The following is a 23,636-nucleotide window of genomic DNA, read 5'->3' as shown; positions in this document are numbered from 1 at the left end:
GAACTAAAGCAAAAGAAAGTATAAAACTTGCCATCTGAGAAAATTAAATAACCCTCAGGCCAAATGAAAAATTGAAAAGTCAAATCCAGATTAACTAGAAAGTACTGATAGCCAGACATCTGTGTTGGTACCTCTGGGATATGACTAAAGCAGTATTCAGAGGAAAATTCATAAATATAAATAAATTACTAACCAAGAAAAGAATGAGATAGTAAAGTAGTTCAGCCCAAGAAGTTACCAAAAAAAAAAAAAACAACAAAAAAAAAACACAAAAAACGGAAAGAAAGAAGATATTAGCAGATATAAAGGCAGAAATTGGTGAATTTAGAAAATATACATGGAGGTACTAATAAATCCAAGAGATTTGGGCTCTTCATTTATATTTTTGAAGATGTTAGTAACAATTTTAAACAGATAAACTCCTGTTGAGCCTAATCATGAACAAAGGGAGAAAACACAAATATCACAAAAAAAACCCACAAAAATCTGTGTGTGAAGGCACACAGAATATGAGAATGAATCCCAGATACTTAGAAAATTAAATGAAAGTGATCATATTGCTAAATTGTGCGCAGGTAATTTCAAAACCTGATGTGCACAAAAAAGCACTATGAGGCCCAGGAACCTGCTAAGGAACATTATAACTGCAGTGCTTTTTCACTTTTTCCAGAACACAGAAAAAGGGAAAGGATTTTCTAAGTTATTTTTTGAAATATTATTTTGATACCAAATTCTTTTTTTTTATTCTTGTTTTATTTTTATTTTTTAAAGATTTTTTCTTTTTTTTTTTTTATTCATTTATTTGACATACCGAGATCACAAGTAGGCAGAGAGGCAGGCAGAGACAGAGGAGGAAGCAGGCTCCCTGCTGAGCAGAGAACCCAATGCGGGGCTCAATCCCAGGACCCTGGGATCATGACCTGAGCAGAAGGCAGAGGCTTTAACCCACTGAGCCACCCAGGTGCCCCATTGATACCAAATTCTGAAAAAACATTAAAAAACCCAAGCTCTAGACCATTTTCAAATTACAAAAATCCTAAAAATTAGCAAATGTAATTTAGCAAAGAATAATACACAATGACCACATTCTCAGGATGAACTATCAGGAAATATTAATACATCAGTATTGGGAAGTACTAAATGCCATGTTTTTAACAGAACAAAAGAGAAAAAAGATTTTTTTTCAAGAAGCTGAAAAAGAATTTGGTAAAATTAACCATCATTTCTGAGGGTTTTTTGTTTGTTTTTTGTTTTGTTTTTTTAAAGAAACAACTGAATAAAACGAATTATTTGGTACTTCCTTAACATAACAGGAAATAAGTCTTTTTTTTTTAATTTTTTAAAGATTTTATTTATTTATTTGACAGACAGAGATCACAAGTAGGCAGAGAGGCAGGCAGAGAGAGAAAGGGAAGCAGGCTCCCTGCTGAGCAGAGAGCCTGATATGGGGCTCGATCCCAGGACCCTGGGATCATGACCTGAGCTGAAAGCAGAGGCTTTAACCCACTGAGCCACCCAGGGGCCCCGGCAGTTAAATTTTTAATACAACTTCTTTTCCTTATATCCTAATAAACTAAAAAGGGAAAGCTCTTACTTTTGATTTTTTTAAAGCTTTTATTTATTTGTCAGGAAGAGAGAGTGAACACAAGAGGGGGAGTGGCAGGCAGACGGATAAGCAGGCTCCTTGCAGGACTGATTCCACGACCCTAGGATCATGACCTGGGCAGAAGGCAGACACTTAACAGACTGAACCACTCAGGCATCCTGAAAGCTCTTATTTTTTTATTTACATTGATCTCTAATTAGGTTTGTTAACTAAGCTAATACTTCACAGTTTTTTCTGCTGCAGTGAAATGCTTAAGAGCAATACAGATTCTCCACCTTTATCACCAACAGGTAGAATGAAAGTAATAAGGTTAACATTTTTTAATAACTTCATTTGTTCGGTGCTTACCATGCACCAGACAAGGTAGTTGGTGCGTTGCGCACCTTGTATCACTTGACCTTAGAGCAACCTGATAACAGTTGCTGTTATCCCCTCGTAGGTGAGAAAACCGAGGTGGTATTATTTATTCAAGGTAACACTAAGTGGCAGATTTTGGCAAACTTGTCTTCTGACTCCTCTAAGCATGTGTCTTGACATTTATGGATGTAAGGAATTTCATATTCAGCTTTGTAAAGAGGAGTGTGTTCTCGAGTTTTCTGTCGCCATGTGTTCAAGCTAGTCCATCAGCCCATCTGGATGACTTGTAGATTCTGGAGAAAGCGGGTTGAATCCCACGCGCCCCCAGTAGCCTGACTTGACAAATCAGTTTTCACTGTAGACTGTCTGGTGTTAAAATATGTAAACGTTACTGCTGGCCATTGTGTGTGCAGAGGGAAGTAGTGGGTGCTCACACGGTTTCTTCCTTCCATTTGTTACCAGAACTCCAAACATTTCCTCACTCCCGATTGCTAAACTGTTTCGTGTCATTGGACGCAGCATGTGGTGTAGAGCCTCGCTCTGGGTGGCGGAGGCGTAGTTAGGTGACTAGTCTTTGGGCCCAAGAAGTTACAGTTTGGGTGGGATCGACGTGGGTAAATAATAGGGGGGAAAAGGACTTCTAAAACAGGGATTGCCCCCCCCCTTTTTGGTGTTTCATAGAAACGTTTGTTGCAAACGGCCAAATATTTTGCTGACCTCAAAAAATGTCAAACTTCTGAGGGACATTTTAGGTCTAGAGGTTCATTGCATTGGTATTGTGAAGAGATTGTGCGTTCCGAAGATAGCGGTAGCGTTCAGCCGCCAGTAATGAAATACAGAGACCTGCCGCCTTCCGACATGGGTTTGGTGGAAGAGCCCGCTGCTTTGAGGTACTCACAGACCTTTCCCAGAGTAAAAGTTACTTCCTGCAATTTGGAGGGGTGAGGTAACTTGATACGTTATAATGTCTCTTACTATTTTAATTGAATATCGGGATGATGGATTACCGAGGAGAATCCATCTCGTTAGGAAGGGTGATATCCTCGTATTTATTTCACTTCCCAGGTGAACAAGCCTTTCTCGTTTCTGTTTGTTAACTAGGCCTTTTGATATTTTTGTAGACAATCTGCTTCATCTTGATTCTGCAGCATTCCAAACTGTGGTATCCTTGGGGTTCTCTTAACATTGCTATGGTGCAGAAGATTTAAAATCAGGTATGGCTGTGGGGCCAGAAGTCCCTCAGTGAAATTCTCAGCTTAAATGTGCCTTACACTCTCTGATTTATCCTTTGGGTTTCTTTTTTTGTGGTGGTCTTTTAGCTGATGTTCACAAGGAATAGAGTCACGTGATGTATGAAGGGAAACATATACACTTCTCTGAGGTTGACAATAAGCCCTTGTGCTCATATAGCCCCAAACTGTGCAAGCAGCGGCGACTGAACGGGTACGCTTTCTGTATCAGACACGTTCTGGAGGACAAGACTGCCCCCTTCAAGCAATGTGAATATGTGGCCAAGTATAACAGCCAACGTTGCACCAACCCCATCCCCAAATCAGAGGATCGTAGGTAAGACTAATCATGGGAATCCATCTTTGATTTCATCCATAGGCTTGGAATTGTCCTTTTTTGTCTCTCTCTCTCTCTCTTTTTTTTTTTTTTTAATGGGGGGAATTGAAACATTCTAGAAAATGGAGTAGAGAACTTGAAGAGTTATTTGAAAAGTAAGTTTGAGTGTGTTTTTTTGTTTTTAAATTATTGATTTAATAGACTTGAAAAGAATTTTTCCCCTCAAAATCGTTGCTTTGGTTTGCAGTCTTATAAAAAGTAGTTCCTGATTACGATAGAAATCTGCTTACACAACAGAAATTACAGGAACTACTTAGGTGTTACAATTAATGGTAATGATTTTGGAATTTTTTAATCTGTGCTTGAAAGGTAGCAAAGGGTGTGTACTTACTGAAAAAGAATTATTCAGAAAAATGATTACTTGAATTACTAAGATGATGTACGTTCTATCAGACTTCGAAACAGTATTTGGCATTGCTCTGTAATCTTGCCTCTTTTGGTTAAAAAAGTTCCATATAAAGTATGTTTAACATAATTGAGAAATGGTATGTTCATAGTAAGAATAGGCTTTATCACTAGGATTATGAATTTTTACTAGGCTGAATTAAAAAACATGGAGATGTTTTTAGAGAGTCTTATGATACTTATCTTTCATAGTCTCAAGAAAATTCATGTATAATCTCTTTTTTCATTTCTTTTTCTTCAGTTCTCCAGAAACCATGTGGGTCATTGTAGGATATTACAGACAGATGCACAATTACTTTCCCAAAAGTTTCCAATACTGTTATCTTTAGGTAGAAAATGGGAACGTTTTACCTTTATCTCTCAAATATGTATGTACAACCTTGGTCCTTGTTCCTATGCGTAAGCAGATGTCACCTGCATAAATTGGTCGAAAAGAGGTCATGTTTTGTATATGTCATGGTGAGCAGTTTTTCACTTTTACAGTGAAATAAATAAATAATTTGTGTTCATAGAGCTCCCACCAAAATGAGTATAGATAGCATCATGTGGTGATTTGGGAATACTCCCTTGGAATTTCTAATGAGCACTTAAAGCTTCACATTACAGTGCCTGAAAGTTAGAAGCAGCTGCTCAGTGAGGCAAGGAATAAAATTTTAATCTCCGATGAGAAAGGGACCACTGTACCTGGCTAAACATACCTGTCTAGCTGCTTCTAGCTGACTTAACCTGTCCATTTCTTAGTCCTGGCCTTTTTTTTTTTTTTTTTAAGATTTTATTTATTTGACAGAGATCACAGGTAGGCAGGCAGGCAGAGAGAGAGGGGGAAGCAGGCTCCCCACCGAGCAGAGAGCCTGATGTGGGGCTCAATCCTAGGACCCTGAGGTCATGACCTGGGCTGAAGGCAGAGGCTTAACCCACTGAGCCACCCAGGCGCCCCAGCCCTGGCCTTTTTTAACTTGAAGAATTGATGAACTTGGATTCATTTTTTACTCCAGGCTCCACTGTAAACACATCTATAATATAACACATCTGTCTTTTTTTTTTTTTTTGTAAAGTTACTTATTTAAGTAATCTCTACACCCAATGCGGGGCTCAAATTCATGACCCTGAGATCAACAGTCCCAGTCTCCTCCTGCTGAGCCAGCCAGACATTAAATTTTTAAGACAAAAATTTAATTTTGTCTTAAATTTAGTTTACCACCTTTGCAATTGTCCACCTTGGTTTTTTTTTTTTCGTTTTAGCAGAAGCAAGTACTATCTTACTAGCTAGCAGGGAGAAGTAAAATAAGAGTTGCTCTGAATTTCTCCACAATATTAATTCTCTGAATCATAGGTCTTCACCTTGCTATTCAAAGTAATTTCCTCTTTTTAGAACAAGAAAAGAAGGGGAAGGACTTTTGTGTGGCTATGTTGAGAGAAACTACCCTGAAGTACTAAGTTACATAAATTAAAAAAAAAAAAATTGGTTCAAACCAATGCAAATGGTATTAATATTTTTATTATTTGTAGGGTTGTTAGGAAATAGATTAAAGTAGACATCAGTAGGAGGTAATGTTCTTATGTTGCCTCAAGAAATCCAGGTTGAATTGCTATGAGGTCTAGCATGTGTGTAAATATTGATAGTTAATAACTACACTGTATGACATAACGTAGAAAAAGGTGATATTCTTTTGAAAATAAGCCTTCATTATTGTTAATGCAGTTACTCTTCGGACACTTAGGAATATGAGATGGTTTTATGTATTATTTTAGAAAACATTTCCCAAGGACTTTTAGTTGATAAAATTGTCTAATTTTGGTGGTCAGCTAAAGGAAGCTTCTTAGTATCTGATGTCTAACTTCTGGTATGTATTAAAAATGCTAACTTATGGGATTCTGCCTCTTTGGAGTAGAATCGTGTTATGTTTAGTAGGAGTACTGGTATAATTAAAAAAGTAAAGTTCATTTTCTAATGTACTTGTACGGTAGGAAGCTAAGGCTTATTGCTGTGGCCTTGGTTTCTCAGAGAGATAAGTGGTTATATTAAATTGGTTATTTTACATAATACTTTAAATATGTTTGCTATAATTTTATATACTTTTAATAGTGTTATTTGTCAAGAAGTTTTTTGTTTCTTGTATGTTTACTATTTTCCTAGACGGTTAAATTAAGATATCATTCACATCTGATACAATTCACTCATTTGAAGTGTCCATTCAGTATTTTTTAGTATATTTACAGGGTTGTACAACTATCATCACAGTCTGATTTATAGCACTTTCATCCCTTCGGAAGAACCCATTAGCAGTCACTCCCCTGTGTAGTTATTCAGTCATATTTGCGTATCTTTTTTTTTAAAGGGCATTTCTTTCTTTCTTTCTTTCTTTTTTTTTTTTTTTAAGATTTTATTTATTTATTTGAGAGAGAGAGAGAGAGAGAGAGAGAGAAAGCATGAGCAGGGCAGAGGGAGAAGCAGACTCCCCGCTGAGTAGGGAGCCAGACATGGGGTGTGATCTCAGGACCCTGGGATCGTAACCTGAGTTGAAGACACTTAACCGGCTGAGCCACCCAGTACACCCTGCGTACTTCTTTTAAATGCTGATCATAATGAAGGAAGCTCTTGTAATTCTAGCTGTGAAAGCTCTTCCCTTCTAGAGGAGGAAGTGTTCTACCAGCTCAGGCTCGGTGGTGGTAGTGCTGAGAGCGCAGCTGGAGCGGGAGTCCAGGGTGAGGTGGAAGGAGGGCTGGACCTGCAGGTCTCTGCCCGGTGACCGGCGGTGGCACGGAGGAAGCACCGTTTCCCGTGGGGGCTGCCCACGTGTAATGAGCAGAAAAATTCCATTTCCAAGTTTAATCCCATCTCATTTCTCCTCTACTAATCCTTTTGTTAATTTAAAAATGACTTGAAAAAACAACAAAAATCATGCAGTTACCCCTTGAAACCTTTTTTCCTTGTTGGCTACAGCTTTATAAATCTATTCTGTTTTAAGGTCTATCTGAGACCTAACCCCAACCTGTTATGTGTGTATGTGCAGGCATGTGCACACACACGTGGTACAGATTTTCCTGACTGCCCTGAAAGCTTTTTCTTAATAGTCCTATTAAAATTGAGGCGTGTTTCTGAGAGATTGATTTCTAAGATAAACCAACAAAACCATGTGTCTCTTGATTCCTTGGTGAATATGTATTTTGAACAAATATTTAAAAATTTGTCTGATACAGCCCAGTGAGTTTGAGGATTGACATTAATTACTTCATTGCCATTTTCCCGCAAACCCTGTTCTGTAGAGATATCACAGGTGCACTACAATAAAAATAGATGGCATTTTCAAATAAGTTTGGGAAACACTGCCAGACAGGTATATTGCCACCTTGAAGCATAATGCACATTATCATACAAAATGCTTTGAGAAGTTGTTCAGCAGAAGCAAACAACAAAATTACTAATTCTGTTGAAGCCAGCATTTTCCGAATTTATTTAAGTGTGGACTAGTCTTTTTACGGCATACTTGCTGACCTTCTGAACTGTGTAAAGAGTACCAGTCTGGGAAACACTACTTTTCTACCGGTTAAAAGCCTCCTTAGGTTTTCAGTGTGGTTTATGGGAACAACATGCATTCTGCCTTCTTATTAAGTAGAAGATTCTGTCCTTTTTAGTATTTTGAAAATACCATTGACATTACAAAAGTAACCTCATTGCTGAAGACTAGGGAGAGTCTTCTGGGCTTTGATTCTTCCTTTGAGTCTCAGCTCTGTCAGTTTCCAGATGGGGGTTTGGGGCAAGTTATTTAATTTTTATCAAGTTTAGCTTCCTCATCTGTATAAAGGGCATTATTTTAGTACCTGCTGCAGGTAGAAAACATGTACTTCTCTGGCTACTAAGGAACTCATTTCATCTATAATGCCTCTAACTAGTTTTATTATTTTACCATCTCCTTCCCTTCTTTATTCTCTCTCTCTCTCTCTCTCAGTTTGTCTGTGTGTGTAGAATATAGTGTAGACACTTGATATTTTTAGGGGTTATGTCATAAGATCGTTGGGAATCTGCAAATACTTGAATGACATTGGAATATATATGTGTGTGTGTATATATATATATATATAGTATATATACGTATAAATATATATATATGTACATATTTTTCCCCCTCCCCATAACAAGAGTTTTTAGAGATCCTTTAGACTTGATGAGTTATTTTGTGCTGCGCATACAAAGTCACAAAGCAGAGTGAGAAGCCACAGCTGGATGGTTATCCAGGGCCGCTCAGTATTTGCCCGACTGGCTTCTGTTGGGCGGCCTCTGCACACACACAACTCCCCTATTTGCTTCAGGAAAATTGCAGACATGGAGGCGTGCTTGAGAGTAGTGCAGGTGGTTGGTATTAAATCCATGAGTGCCAAAAGTTCCTCTAGTCATGCCTGTTTAATATATTAGGTAGGATTTACATTTTGTACTGCGTAGTTTTACATTCGACTTCTCTTAGTGGATATCATGAACAATTCCCTGTGTGTGTGTATCTTTTTAAAGGTACTGCAACAGCCACTTGCAGGTACTTGGCTTTATCCCGAAAAAAGAGAGGAAGAAAAAGAATGATCCTATAGATGAGGTGAAGGTCAGGCACCAGATGGATACCATGGCCTTTAGCCTGACGGTGCCCCCGTTGGCCTTGAAGATGCCCAATGGACTGGATGGCATGTCCCTCTCTCCACCCGGGGCTAGGGTCCCTCTCCATTACCTGGAAACCGAGTTGGAAGACCCATTCGCTTTCAACGAGGAAGATGACGACCTAAAGAAAGGGGCAACTGTGAGAAAGAAGTTGCAGAGCAAGTTGGCCCAGAATCGGCAGCGCCAGAGAGAGACCGAGATTTTGAAAGTCCGACAAGAGCACTTTAGTCCCCCTCCTGCGCCTTCACAGCAGCAGCCCCCGCAGCAGCACTCCCACCTGTCACCTTTATCCACTTCTTTGAAACCTCCAGCGCCACCGCCACCGCAGGGTTTAGTCTGCAAGTCACCTCCACCTCCGAACACCAGCCTACCAATGCAGGGAGTGGCCCCCACCACGCACACTATAGCACAAGCAAGGCAGTTGTCCCACAAGAGGCCACTGCCCCTCCTGCCATCCAGTAGGGCTCCCGCTGCGGACCCACCCAGGACTGACCGGGTCCTCATGAAAGCCACAGCCTTCTCGCCACACTTCTCCTGTATAAGTCGCCTGCAGAGACTGGTGAAACTGTGCACCCAGAAACATCAGTTGGACACTGATCTGTTTCCCCATTTAGGTGAGTTCTCTCGTTTCCCTGATTGCATGCACGGAAGGTGCCTCCCCTTCCACAGGAGGCTCTGTGTTGAGAACTGCCGTGTATGTCACGGGGCTGGAGGGACCCTGAGACCCCATGGTCCTGGGAAGGACTGTGTTTGGGGAGGCCATCATAAAGGCAATACGCTGTGGGGGAGAGGATGATCCTTGGTGGACAGGATATGGAAGTAGGAGTTGGGAAATTTGGAACCTCAGTCACAGTTTCTAAGTTAGTGGTAGCACCATCAGTATTAAAAGGCAGTTGTGTGGTTCTCTGCCCCTGTGAGCTCAGCACCTGTGTCTGATGAACTTTTCGACATGTCTTATCTTAGGACTTTGGAATAATGATATCATTAATACCTGCTGACAGTTTAAAAAAAAAAAAAACTTGTAAAAAAAAAATTTCCCAAAGCAATACCTATTCATGATTTAAAAGTGAAAAAATACAGGTAAAACTTTAATGTAGTGAAATGTCTTTCCTTCATTGCTTCTGAATTTTCTTACTCAAGAAAATCTGTCTGATCCCAGGTTTATCCAGGTATTTTATATTTTCTTATTGATAGTTTGATTGTTTTGTGTTTGATTATTTCAACCTTTAATTATGGTGTAAACTACGATTCTAACTTTAGGAAAAATCATTTGCATGACATGATAGTAATAGAAAAATAGGAAAAGGATGGGAATAGAGGAAGAAGAAATATAAATGGTCAGTAAACCAATGAAAACCTCAATCCCCATAGCAGGTGTGGAAATGCAAATTAGACTAACAATTAATATCAGAATGGCAAAAATTATATCCAGTGTTGAGGAAGCGTCTACATTCCTGGTGAGTAATGTGACATTATTTACTAATTAAGAGTGTATATAGCCAACAGACTCACTTTTGGGACTCTATTCCTATGGGTGAAGAAAATACCAGAATGTAAGGATATGTTTATTGTAGCATTGCTGGTGGTATTTAAAAATCCTCAAACAATATAAGTAGATGTGCGCATGTTATATTACCAAGGAGAAAAAAATCCATAGGTATTGTATTACCCCATTTTTATAAAAATAAAAGTGAAAAGGGGTTCCTGGGTGGCTCAGTGGGTTAAGCCTCTGCCTTCTGCTCAGATCATGGTCTCAGGGTCCTGGGATCAAGCCCTGCATGGGGCTCTCTGCTCAGCAGGGAGCCTGCTCCCCCCCGCCCCCCGCCGCTTCTCTCCCTGCCTCTCTGCCTCCTTGTGATCTCTCTCTCTGTCAAATAAATAAATAAAATCTTAAAAAAAATAAAATAAAAAAACAAGGGACATCAGTGTTATCTATCGATCAGGCATATGGACAGATAGATGTTTGCCTGTTGGGTGTAAGCACAGGTCTCTAAAGCGTGAGTGGTTATACACGACCAGGCTGTTAACACTGACTATCAAGGGGAAGACAGAATTAGACTGGATGTGCTTTTATGGAGATGGGGATGGCAGCTCTTCTGATATTAGAGTTTTATATTGTTTCACCTGTTATTAAACCATGTGTGACTTTTGATAATTAAAACAACTAATAAAACTTAGAGAAAAGGTATAGAGGAAAAGAAGTAAAACACCCAAATCTTATTAATACCCGTTTGTTAATGCCTTAGTATATTTCATATCTGTAAAATTGGGTTCCTGCTATACATACGTTTTATAACCTGTTTTAAAATTTTTCATGATGTATTGTGAAGGTAGTGATTTCTCATACACAGTGTAATTTGTCACAGCTGAATTCTTTCTCTAATTTAGGTTGTTTCCAGTTTATGTTATTATAAAGTGTTGTAGCTGTATAGCCTCATAGTAAAAGAATTACTGTCACATCTTTAATTTTTCCTTCAGATTCTTAGAAGCAGAATTGCTATTCCAAGCTTTTGCATTTTTTTAAAAGCTTTTTGATACATGTTGTCAAATTTTCCCTCAGCTGTTTTGTCACAGTACCCTTCTTTCAGCAGGGTATAAGCATGACAGTTTCTCTACATCTTTACACAGTACTGGATATTGGTTATTATTGTGCCTTTGCAAATATGATAGAAAATTAGCTTTAATTTGCATACCTTAGATCAGTGCTTCTCAAAGTTTTGGCCTTAGAATCCCTTTACACCTAAACATGATTGAGGACACCATAGAGCCTTTGTGTATGTGAGTTACATTTGTTGATATGTACTGAATTAGAAGTTATAACTGAGAAATTTTTTAAATGTTAATGCATTTTTAAACATGGTAACATGTTCTTTTTGTGAAATAGCTATGTCTTCTGAAAAGAAATATAATGAGAAGAGCATCATTATTTTACATTGTTTTGTAAATCTTTTTTTTTTTTTTTTAATTTTATTTATTTATTTGACAGAGAGAGACCCAGCTAGAGAGGGAAGACAAGCAGGGGGAGAGGGAGAAGCAGGCTTCCTACTGAGCAGGGAGCTGATACGGGGCTTGATCCCATGACCCTGGCAGAGCTCAACAGCTGAGCCACCCAGGCGCCCCTTGTTTTGTAAATCTTAAAAAAATGTGTGATTTGCTGGAAGACAGCTAGATTCTCCTGTCTGCTTCAGCATTCAATCTGTCGTGATTTGTGGTTTTGATTAATATGTGAAAATATGGCTTACACGTTGTAGTTGGAAAAGGGAAGAATATTTTACTAGCTTTTTAAAAATAATTGTGGATATTCTTATTTGATCCTACGCCAAAATATGACAAATGGTAGTTTCTTAAAGATCAGTTGTGAAATCTGAAACCATGTCAAGGAATTTTGCAAGCCATTACATTAAAATCCATTGATCTGCTTTGCACTTTGAATGGGTCTTTTTACCCACGCATGATTTTGTAATACCATACACTGGTAATTTGGAAAATATTGGTTTACCTAGTTAAGCACATGTTCCAAATGTGGACATACTTAATTATACAAAATTTTAAAAACCGCATTCGTGGGACCCCTGGGTGGCTTCATCAGTTAAACATCCAACTCTTGATCCCAGCTTAGGTCTTGATCTCAGGGTTGTGAGTTCAAGCCCTGGGCTGGGCTACATGCTAGGTGTGAAGCCTACTCAAAAACAGAACAGAATCACGTTCGTTAATACTGTCAGCAGTCTCATCGGAAAACTCTGTGAGAAAGTTGTCATAGACTCAGTGATGACTTCCAAGTTTTCAAAAAACAAAAATCAAGCGTTCAAGTGAAAATCTGAATTTTGGCAGCAAATCCTGTCCATTGTTTTCCTTGAAGTGACAGTTTCGCTGTGTTCATTTTAGAAAAATCCAAGTCTTAATAACCAGCGCTTGTCAGTCGCTCTTTCAAATAAAAATGATGTTGAATGGGAAAAACAGCTAGTTGAGGTCACAGTTACACCAGTGCCGCCAGTGCTTTCCTTCAAGACAACCACCATACACCTTCGGGGTGCAGCATGGGGGCCTTCTGACTTCACACGGGGTTACAAAGACTGCTGTGAGGATGTGTTGTCAAGAACTAAGATTTAATAAAATAGTCTTTAATACACCAAGATTTTCAAGGATATTCTTTTTTTTTTTTTTTTTTAAGATTTTATTTATTTGTCAGAGAGAGGGAGAGAAAGCAAAGCAGGGCAAGCGGCAGGCAGAGGGAGAAGCAGGCTCCCCACCAAAGTGCGGGGCTGCATCCCAGGACCGTGGGCTCCTGACCCGAGCTGAAGGCAGAGGCTTAAGTGACTGAGCCACCCAGGTGCCCTAAGGATAATATTAAAACTTACTTACTTATTATTTATTCGTGTAACTGCACGTCATGGTGTGAAACAGAGTGACTGCTTGTGTCGTTTGGTGCTACCGCCCTGATTCATATTGAGGTACCAGCAGGTTTACCTGCTGTGTTGTTTCTTTGTTTCTTTATTTTTTAAGATTTTATTTATTTATTTTGACAGAGATCCCAAGTAGGCAGAGAGGCAGGCAGGGTGGGGGGGGGGAAGCAGGCTCCCCGCTGAGCAGAGAACCTGATTCGGGGCTCGATCCAGGGACCCTGAGATCATGACCTGAGCCGAAGGCAGAGGCTTAACCCACTGAGCCACCCAACGCCCTCCCCCTTTTTTTTTTTAAACCATCAGTGTAAATGCCAACACAGTGAAAAAAGCAAATGATGTCGTCTTATTTTGAGGATAGCGTTGACCTAAGGAACTCCCTAAGAGGGTTTTTGGGACCCCTGGGGATTTATGGGCCATTCTTTAAGTGAAAATTGCTGTTTTGAATTAGTAATGTAGCTTTGAATATGTGTTGATAATGCTTTTTTGGACATTTGTATTTTTTGTTTATTTTGAGTTTTTTTCACTCATTTCTATTGAAGGGCTTCTTTTTTTAAATTGATTTGGTAAGATCTTTTTATACATACTTCATGTTTGTTGCAAAGCCTCTCCTCCTATTTGTTATTTGCTTTTATTTATTTATTTATATTTATTTATTTGTCAGAGAGAGAGAGAGAGCAAGCACAGGCAGACAGAGTGGCAGGCAGAGACAGAGAGAGAAGCAGGCTCCCCACCAAGCAAGGAGCCTGATACGGGACTCGATCCCAGGACTCTGGGATCATGACCCGAGCCCAAGGCAGCCGCTTAACCAACTGAGCCACCCAGGGGTCCCTGTTAGATTTGCTTTTTTTTTTTTTTTAAAGATTTTGTTTATTTATTTATTTGACAGACAGAGATCACAAGTAGGCAGAGAGGCAGGCAGAGAGAGAGGAGGAAGCAGGCTCCCCGCTGAGTAGGGAGCCTGATGTGGGGCTTGATCCCAGGACCCTGGGATTACGACCTGAGCCGAAGGCAGAGGCTTTAACCCACTGAGCCACCCAGGCGCCCCTGTTATTTGCTTTTAAATATCTATGATAATGATTCTGGAATTTGATTTAAAAGTGTTTATACGTTCTGTTTTTTTAGAATTTTTTCCTTTTGAATCAGACTTTTGTTTTGCTTTATTTTGTTTCTTACTTGTTTGGGCTCCAATGAAATACATTTACCCATTTTTTTTTTTTTTTTTTAAGAATTTATTTATTTATTTGACAGAGAGAGAGATCACAAGCAGGTGGAGAGGCAGGCAGAGAGAGAGGAGGAAGCAGGCTCCCTGCTGAGCAGAGAGCCTTATGTGGGGCTCGATCCCAGGACCCTGAGATCATGACCTGAGCTGAACCCACTGAGCCACCCAGGCGCCCCAGTTTACCCATATTTTCTTTTAGTTCTTTTATTGTTTGATTATTTACATTATAGTCCTCTATTTAGAATTCATTGGGTACTAGTTTTGGGGCAAAATCTAACTTTATTTCTTCCCAAATGTTTGCCTCTTAGTCTACAATGTACCCATGTCATCTATTAAGTATTTATACTTTTGTGTATTTATGGATGCTGGTAATATTTTTAGCTTTTGAAACAAACTTTTGTTGGTTTGGTTTTTGTCATTTTGAACAGAATGAAAACTTATAGAAAACGTATTGTCTTTTTTTTTTTTTTTAATAATTTCTATTTATTCATTTGAGACAGAGAGCGAGAAAGAGCAAGTGAGAGCATGTGCAGGGAGAAGAGTCATAGGGAGAGGGAGCAGCAGGGTGTCCCACACAGGGCTCCAACCCAGGACCTTGGGATCATGACCTAAGTTGAAGGCAGCCCCCCTTTTATTTTTAATTTTTTTAATTCAAGCATATTAGGGTCCTAAGTTTTCAAAACAAAGGTTACTCTGGAGAAGCCAGAAATTGTAATGCACTGTTATGACCAAGTGTAGTCTGCCTTCATGTCAGCAAAGAATACTTGAAGAAAAATGCAGTCTTGTAACCAGGTTTTACAGTTTTATCTGCACTGGTTATCTCAGTTAGTTATATTAAAACTAGTGATAATGAAGCCAAGATCAAAGGTTTGCTTTATTGGACAGTTAATTTCACAAAAGAAATACTTCCATCTTAGTTTTTACAACTTAGATCTTGACTTTTTCCGAGAAGATAGAGGTGACTTAGTAGAAATTATTATTAATTACACAAAAATGATAAAAAATAATTCATATCCTAATTTTAAAAGATACCTTAGGTGTCACTTTGTGTTTGAAAGACTTCGCCTTTCAATATCCTGTCCTGAAGCTAATGCTATTCTGATTACTTGTTTACTTTTTTTTTTTTACCACTAATTATTTACGAGAAAGTAACTTTTTTTTTGAGAAACTTACTTTTTAAGGTGACCTAACATTTGGATAGTCATCTTAGAACTAGATTTGAGGTTTCTTTATGCCAGTGGCAATGTGTTACTTAATTTTAAGCATTTATAATTTGCATTTCGATTCCCCTTTTCTTAATTTCCCTATTTGGCACATGTAGACTCATTTAAATTATAGAACCAACCTGTGAGGTCCCTTCTAACATAACTGTCTAATGAAGATGGTTTTTTGATTTTTGAGGGTCTCAAGAAGGAAGACTGATTACTAGTTCTCAAGGTATCTCGTTCAAGTGTAGTAGCGGTATCAGTATATTAAAGTTACGCATGTTAGACTGTGCAACATCGGTACTTATTGAGGCCTTTTCAAGATAAAAAACTTCCAAGAAGGTAAAACCTGTATGTTGGAAGCTAATAATTATCCAATCGTTAGAATTAGTAGCATCTAACAAAATAAGTAAGCATTGTTCATCCTATATTTCTCTGTTTTCCCCTCTAAACTTGTTTTTCAAAATGCCACAAAATGTGACAGCTCTTGTTTAAAAGAATTCAGAGAAAGCCCAGGCCACAGTAGAAATAGAATATTGACCTCTTACCCTTCCCTCTTCCTGCAGAGGGCAAGAGCCGGGGCATGTCCCTGCCTGGTGGATGGAGTCCTTTTCCTCTGGAGGTGTCAGGAAAGGGGATGGATGAAGTGTCTGCCTTTGGCAGTTTATCCTAGGGCCCTCCTTTGTGGAAGTGTAGCGTGAATCTCCCAGTATATTTCAACTTCTTTCTTATCTGCACATACATTACCCTTGTTCTATAGTTTTTCTGACTTTACGTGTAATGTTTAATGTATGATATTTTGGTGGGAGGAAAGACTTGAACTCTCTGCTTATGTTTCTCCTCCATCTGTGAAGTGTCTGACAAAGAAGTTCATCCTTGCAATACAGCTTTTTTTGTTACAGTCATTTTTTTAAACCTGAGTCTATGTCACACATCATTATTAATATCTTTGTCAGAATAGGGAGGCATTTATTCATACAGTGGTAGTATGCGCTGTAGGTTTTGGGTTATACATTTTGGGTAGCTTTTTTCCTAAATTTTAAATAAAAATGCATTTTTTTCTAACTTGCAATATCTTCTCATATGTCCCAGGGTTGGACTGGTCAGAAGAGAGCGGAGAGGAACCAGAGGACTCAGAGCAGGCCTCGCCGTACCAGGTGGCATGGTCCATCCGAGAAACCCTCAGATATGAGAGACATACGTAAGTTTTCCTTTTTGTTTTTATTCTCCAGTTACGCCTGTAGTAGCCTGATGTTTTACTCTATATGCTAATTCTTTTATCTCATTGGATCTAGTTTTATTGTAATGGAGGTAAAACAGATTCCACTTGGGGAGAAATGTACTATATTGTTGAGGAAAGCTACTTTTCAGTTTTCTTGGTAACTTTGTTTCTGTACTTTTCCCATTTATCACTGAAGGAACCGATTGGAATAGAATTTAGAATGGAAAGGGACCTTTGAGATACCTAGTCCCATCCTTTCATTTTACAGAAGAGGAGCCCAAGGGCCAGGCAGTCTCAGGAACTGGCTTGTGGCCCCAGGGCTACTTGAGTCCTGTGGCCTGACTTCCCTTGATCTTCTTTGGCATGATCCCTACAGTGGCTAGAACAGTTTACTTCAGCTCTGTCTTCTACAAGATTGAGCCATTCTTTAATCATTTCTTTTTTTTTTTTTTTTAAGATTTTATTTATTTATTTGACAGACAGAGATCACAAGTAGGCAGAGAGAGAGGAGGAAGCAGGCTCCCTGCCAAGCAGAGAGCCCGATGTGGGACTCAATTCCAGGACCCTGAGATCATGACCTGAGCCGAAGGCAGAGGCTTAACCCACTGAGCCACCCAGGCGCCCTCTTTAATCATTTCTTAAGCGCTGAGTATTTCTAATGTGCCAAATGGTTTTCAAGATCGTGTCATTAGAGGTGCTTGGTATCTGCCTTATCTGAAAGCTGTGGATCAATGAATACACAACCCCTTCCGTGACGGTGAGAAAGCCCTTTCTGTTTCAGGGAACTGTCCTAGGATTCACTTAGTACAGTGGGGCCATTCCGAGATAGATCCCTGTCTGTGGAGCCAAAAGATGGCCTTCAGACTCAGCTCGGGTTTTCTTTTTGTTTGTTTTTGTTTTTTTGTTTGTTTGGTTTTTTTTGTTGTTGTTGTTGTTTTATTGTGGTTTGAATAGATGTTAGGCAAGATAGAGGGGAGACCGGCTATCTGCCCCAGGCCGACTCCTAGACTTTCACAGTATCGTTGTATGGACATAAATTCTCTAGAGCCCGGTGTTTTGGTTTCTAGGCTTAAAATATGATTCGTTATTACACCCAGAGCTGATGAGGCTCAGAGAACTGATTCTCTAGAGACTAATGTAGACACCAAAATGCCAGTTTATCGTCAGAAATAATCATTAAATAGTACAAATGTTCACTAAGCAAAACTACATGGGGAGCTCATTAGGGCCTGGAAGAAGAGTTAGTTGGATTTACTAATGGTCAGGTGGCCCGGCCTCCCCTTTCTCCTAGATAGGATTGGAGAATGCTGCCGTTTTCTTCCCTCTCCAAGGTTCCATTTTATGTATCAGTCAAGACTGTGTCCTTACCATTAACATAATTCTTTTTTTCAGATAAAGGACAGTTGAACTTAACACTCTCACAGTTACAGATACGATCAGTCATGCTTCCTCAGGTGGTGGTTCGTGTCAGCTCAGCTTGATTTGGGATATTTTGAGTTAATTCTACAAATGGCTGTAACTGAGGAAACATAGCTTAGCTTAGCACAGTACCTGGCACCTAGGAAATGAATGTGAATGGTAGCGAAGATTCCCCTTGGAATTCTCAGGTGACCCGAACGTCGGTATGGGCTGGGTTTGCTCTTATTAGGAGCGATGTAGTTTCTGTTTCTGTCCTCTCTTCCTGCAGACTTTCAGAAGATTTCAACCATTTCATTTTCCTTCCTCCCTGTAGCGTTTTGCTTTCTTGGTTGCTTCTGCCAACTGACTTGCTCTTTGCCTTACCACGATGCACTTTTCCTGGCTTTTCTTTTCCGTCAGGATATTTGTCTCTCTTCACACGGCTATCTTTCCTTCTTGTCCTACTGTCACTTTAGTCTTTCCCCTTCATTTATTCATTGGTTTATTCACTCGTTCAGTGTATTCTCGTTGAACTCTCACGTGCTAGGCACGGGGCACGCCATATTGTTTCCCTTGGGTGAAACGTGGATTGAGTTGGTTCCCGATCCTTTCCTTGTCTGTGCCTCCATGTCTGTGTCCGCCACTGTGCCCCTGTCATGGGAACCTTTTGTCTTGTATCAAAACCACCCGTGGAACACGTTTCAGTTTCTTGTTGAAGCTACCTGTCTTTTATTTTACCTTGTGCTGAAGTGTAGCCAAAAATGGACAGCTATAGAAAATGGGCCCCATCTAGCCTGTCCATTATATCTTCAAGAAGTTTTTGCCATTTAAAATTTCTCAGAAGGTTTTACCATTTAAAATTCCTCCGTGAGGGGGGCCTGGGTGGCTCAGTTGGTTAGGCGTCTTTCTTTGGCTCAGGTCATGATGCCAGGGTTATGGGATCGAGTCCCTTGTTGGGCTCCCTGCTCAGCGAGGGGGAGTCTCCTTCTCTCTCTTCCTGCTCTTGTCCTCTCACTTATTCTTTCTCTCCCTCTCAAATAAATACATAAAATCTTTTAAACATAATAAAATAAAATTCCTCCAGGAGTTCATCCAGTTTTCGGAAGAAAAACTGATAGCAGTCTGATCACCATTCTCTGCCACCTGCCCACCTGCTTCCCCCCAAACCTGTGCTTTTCATGAATTTTCTTGCTAAACCAGGATTATGCTTGAAGAAATTTTAGGGAGAAAGTTTGGCTTTTTTTCCCCCCAAGTATGCTTTATGCCCAGCAAAGGACCTGAATTCATGACCCAGAGTTCAAGAGTCACATGTTCTACTGACTGAGCCATCCAGGTACCCCTGGCCTTGTTTTGGGAAAGATTTCTTGCTTACTTAGTTTAGCTGTAGATGCATGTACCGAAGGAGATCTCGCAGGCTCTTATTTCTATCTCAAGAGCAGAAATAAGTTGGTATCTTAAGTATATTATGAATAGTAATTACTTTTAGTAGGTGCTTACCTTTTCATATTCCTAATTGTGTCTTTGATAGAGAATAGTTCTTAAATTTTTTGAGATTTATTTTTATTTATTTATTTTTAAAGATTTTATTTATTTGAGAGGAGAGGGAGGGTGCACTAGCATGGGGGCGGGCTGAAGCAGAGGGAGAAGCAGTCTCCCCACTGAGCAGGGTGCCCAACAAGGGACTCGATCCCAGGACCCTGGCTGGGATCATGACCTGAGCCAAAGGCAGACGCTTAACCAACTGAGTCACTCAGGAACCCAGATTTATTTATTATTAGAGAGAGGGCGCACACGAGTGTGGACAGGGACAGAGAGAGAGAATCTTGGAGCTGACTCTGCGCTGAGCCTGATGCAGGGCTCCATCCCATGACCCATGAGATCATGACCTGAACCAAAACCAGGAGTCAGACGCTTAACCAGTGGAGCCACCCAGGCGACCCCAGTTCTTAATTTTAATGAGTACAATTTATTGGTCTTTTTCTTTATGGGTAATGTATTTGTGACCCATTTAAGAAATCATTGCTTACCCCACAGCTTCACAGTCATGAAGCTATTCTCTAATACTATCTTCTGGAAGCTTTATTGTTTTACTGATAATCTTTGTAGAAATTTTTTTTGTATAATTTGTATATAATGTGAGGTGTGGTGCTAAGGATAATTTTTTCCCATGTGGATCTTCTCTTGAATCAGCGCTATTGAAAACACTGTTGATCTTGCATTGGAACCCTTGGCACGAATGTGTATGTCTCTTTGTTCATTTTCTATTCTTTTTCATTGGTCTTTTTTAAGAACCAGCTTTTAGTTTCATTGATTCTCTTTCAGCTTTATTTCATCACTTTCTGTTCTTATCTCTATTATTTCCTTCTTTGTTTTGGTTGCATTTGTTTGTCTTTTTCAAGTTTTTGAGGGGATAGCATAAACCTGGGATCTTCCTTGTTTCCTACCATAGACATTTGGTGCTGTACATTCACCTCTACGTGTGTTACAATCCCCGTAATGCATTGCTGTTGTATTTAAGCAGTTAATTGTCTTTTAAGGGGATTTAAAAGAAAAATACTCTTTTGTATTTCACCCATATATTTACAATTTCTCGGGTTCGTTCTTCTTTGACTAGTTCCATATTTCCGTATGATGTCATTTTCTTTCTGTGTGAATGGTTCACTTTAACATTTCTTGTAGTGTCACTCTTCTGGTAGTGAATTCTTCTAGCTTTTATGCCTGGAAAAGTCTTTATTTTGCCTTCATTTTAAAAAATTTTATTGAGGTATAATTGACTATGCCACTGTTGGGGGGAGGTGCAGAGGGAGAGGGAGCCTGGCGTGGAGCCTGACATGGGGCTTGATCTCACAACCCTGAGATTATGACCTGAGCTGAAATCAAGGGTTGGGCACTAAACTGACTGAGCCACCCAAGTGTCCCTATATGCCTTTTTAAATTTTTTAATTGAGGTATAATCGACCCATAATGTTGGATTAGTTTCAGGTGTCTAACACAGTGATTTGACAAGTCTACATGTTATACTCTGTTCACCACAAGTGTAACTCCTGTCCATCACCATACAACCCTACTACCATCGACTGTATTCCCTAGGCTGTATCTTTTATTCTCGTGACTTACTGCATCACTGGAAGTCTGCACCTCCCTCTCCCTTTTACCCCATTTTGCCCATCTCCGTACCTTTCTCCCTTCTGGCAACCACCAGTTTGTCCTCTGTATTTATGGGTCTATTCCTGCCTTGTTTGGTTTGGTTTTTTATTTTATTTATTTTTTTAAAAAAAGATTTTATTTATTTGACAGACAGAGATCACAAGTAGGCAGAGAGAGAGAAAGAAGAAAGCAGGCTCCCCGCTGAGCAGAGAGCCTGATGCGGGGCTCGATCCCAGGACCCTGGGATCATGACCCGAGCCGAAGGCAGAGGCTCCAACCCACCGAGCCACCCAAGCGCCCCGGTTTTTTAGATTCTACATATAAGTGAAATATGTTATTTGTCTTCTCTGATCAATTTCCCTTAGTATAATACCCTTCATCCGTAGTTTTAAACCATTTGTGTAATTCTTTTTCTTTATGTTTCTTGTGCTTGCGGTTCATTGACCTTTTTGGATCTGTAGGTTTATAATTTTCATGAAATTTAGAAAAATTTTACCCTAGTTTTCTTCAGTTATTTTTCTTCCCCCTTCTGTTTGAGAGACTTAGTTTGGCATATTTTAGGCCACTTGAAATTATTCTGTTATTTATCTTCTGTTCACTTTTTTCAAAACTTATACTCCATTCATTTTTCTCCCCAGTCTATTTTTTCCTGTGTTTCTTTACTTACTTTCTTTCTTTTTTTTTAGTATTTTATTTACTTATTTGACAGAGCGAGAGGGCACAAGCAGGGGGAACAGCAGAGAGAGAGGGAGAAGCAGGCTCCCCGCTGAGCTGGGAGCCCACTTCGAGTCTTGATCCCAGGACCCTGGGATCATGACCTGAGCCAAAGGCAGATGCTCAAGCATCTGAGCCACCCAAGCACCCCTGTGTTTCATTTTGAAAAGTTTCTAGAGCTATCTTCAGGTTCATTAATCTTCCTTTTGTGGCATCTAACCAGCCATCAATCCCATTCAGTCCGTTTTTTCATATTAGACATTGTATTTTTTATCTCTAGAAGTTTGTTTTGAAATATTGTCCATGTCTCCTTAATGCGGTCATGATTACTTTACCTTCTCAAACATGTGAAATATGATTATAATAACTGTTCTTTGATTCTTGGTTTACTAATTCTGTCATCTATATCATTTCTACATCTGTTTCTGTTTGATTTTTCTTTCTTATGGGTCCTAGTTTCCTGTTTCTTTGAATGTGATAATTTCTTCTTTTAAAGATTTTATTTATTTATTTGACAGACAGAGATCACAAGTAGGCAGAGAAGCAGGCAGAGAGGGAGGAGGAAGCAGGCTCCCTGCTGAGCAGAGAGCCCAGTGTGGGGCTCGATCCCAGGACCCTGAGATCATGACCTGAGGTGAAGGCAGAGGCTTTAACCCACTGAGCCACTCAGGCCCCCCTGAATGTGATAATTTCTTATTAGATGCCAGACATTGTTAATTTCACTTACTTGATTCTGGTATTTTGTCTTCCTTTAAGAGCTTTGTTTGGGGACATAGTTAAAATACTTAGAAATAAATGTGAGTCTTGATTTTTAGATTTCATGAAATAGGGCCATAGCAGCCTTTAGCGGAGGGCTCATTTTACCCCCACTTCTGCGGCGGTCTGCTCCTGAGTGGCCTACCCAGTGCCCGGCAGGTTGCAGGTGTTTCCCCTTGAATGATGAAAACACAAACTATGCCTGTTCTGTGGAAGTCTGGCCTTCTCTTTCCAGGCAGTTCACACACTTCCTGTACTGATCAGTACTCAGGTGAAGAACTGAGAGGCCCCTGTAGGTCTTCTGTGCCCCTCCTCCCCAGTTAGTTCTCTGTCCTAATTCCAGCATTTCTGGGCTAGTTAGATGTGGATGAGCACGCCAGATAAATACCTTGTGTCTGAAATGTAATTGTGAGGTATGTATGGGCTAGAGAACAAACTTGTGTCTTCAGTATTTAAGTGTTGTTGAAGTTATGAACATGAAGAATTTCCATACTGACATGAGGACTGGGGAGAGAAAGAGGAGAAAATGAGGAAAACAACGGGAGGAAGCAAGGCAGTAGCAAGTTGGAAAATGAAAGGAAAGAAGAATAAATTGTTTTTCTGCAGGAGAGCGATCTAGTAAAATCAGATTGAAAAATAATTGTTGCATTCCTACATTAATTAACCCAGATTGGATATTTCTTGTTCTTCTATGCTGCTAGATTCAACTTATTAATACATTTTGCCTCTGAAGTCATTAATAAGATTTTCCTATAATTTTCCTTTTGTTATATTGCCCTTGTTAATAAGTTTTTGGCGTCAAGTTTAGGTTAGCTTAATTAAAAGAATATTCCCTTGGGGCACGTGGGTGGCTCAGTTGGTGTATTGTCAGACTCCTGATTGTGGCTCAGGTCATGATATTGGGGTTGTGGGGTCGAGCCCGGCATTGGGCTC

General features: G+C 39.7%; 1 protein-coding gene across 1 annotated transcript in view; it reads left to right on the top strand.

Annotated features, from left to right (window-relative positions):
* Window positions 1-3,030: 3,030 nt before the first annotated feature.
* The window catches only part of LOC111141970 (INO80 complex subunit D), a 41,773-nt gene continuing 21,167 nt past the window's right edge, over window positions 3,031-23,636 (top strand). Inside the window, exons 1-4 of the mRNA XM_022494863.1 lie at window positions 3,031-3,177; window positions 3,283-3,529; window positions 8,502-9,253; window positions 16,559-16,667. Of these exons, the coding sequence (XP_022350571.1) occupies window positions 3,312-3,529; window positions 8,502-9,253; window positions 16,559-16,667 (1,079 nt within the window). The 5' untranslated portion in view covers window positions 3,031-3,177; window positions 3,283-3,311. The remainder of the gene's footprint in view (window positions 3,178-3,282; window positions 3,530-8,501; window positions 9,254-16,558; window positions 16,668-23,636) is intronic.

The sequence above is a fragment of the Enhydra lutris genome, unplaced genomic scaffold, assembly GCF_002288905.1.
Source record: "Enhydra lutris kenyoni isolate GAN:26980312 unplaced genomic scaffold, ASM228890v2 scaffoldscaffold1, whole genome shotgun sequence".
Classification (NCBI taxonomy): Eukaryota; Metazoa; Chordata; class Mammalia; order Carnivora; family Mustelidae; genus Enhydra; species Enhydra lutris.
The sequence above is the reverse complement of the archived record's forward strand: the minus strand, read 5'-3'. Positions and strand labels throughout refer to the sequence as shown.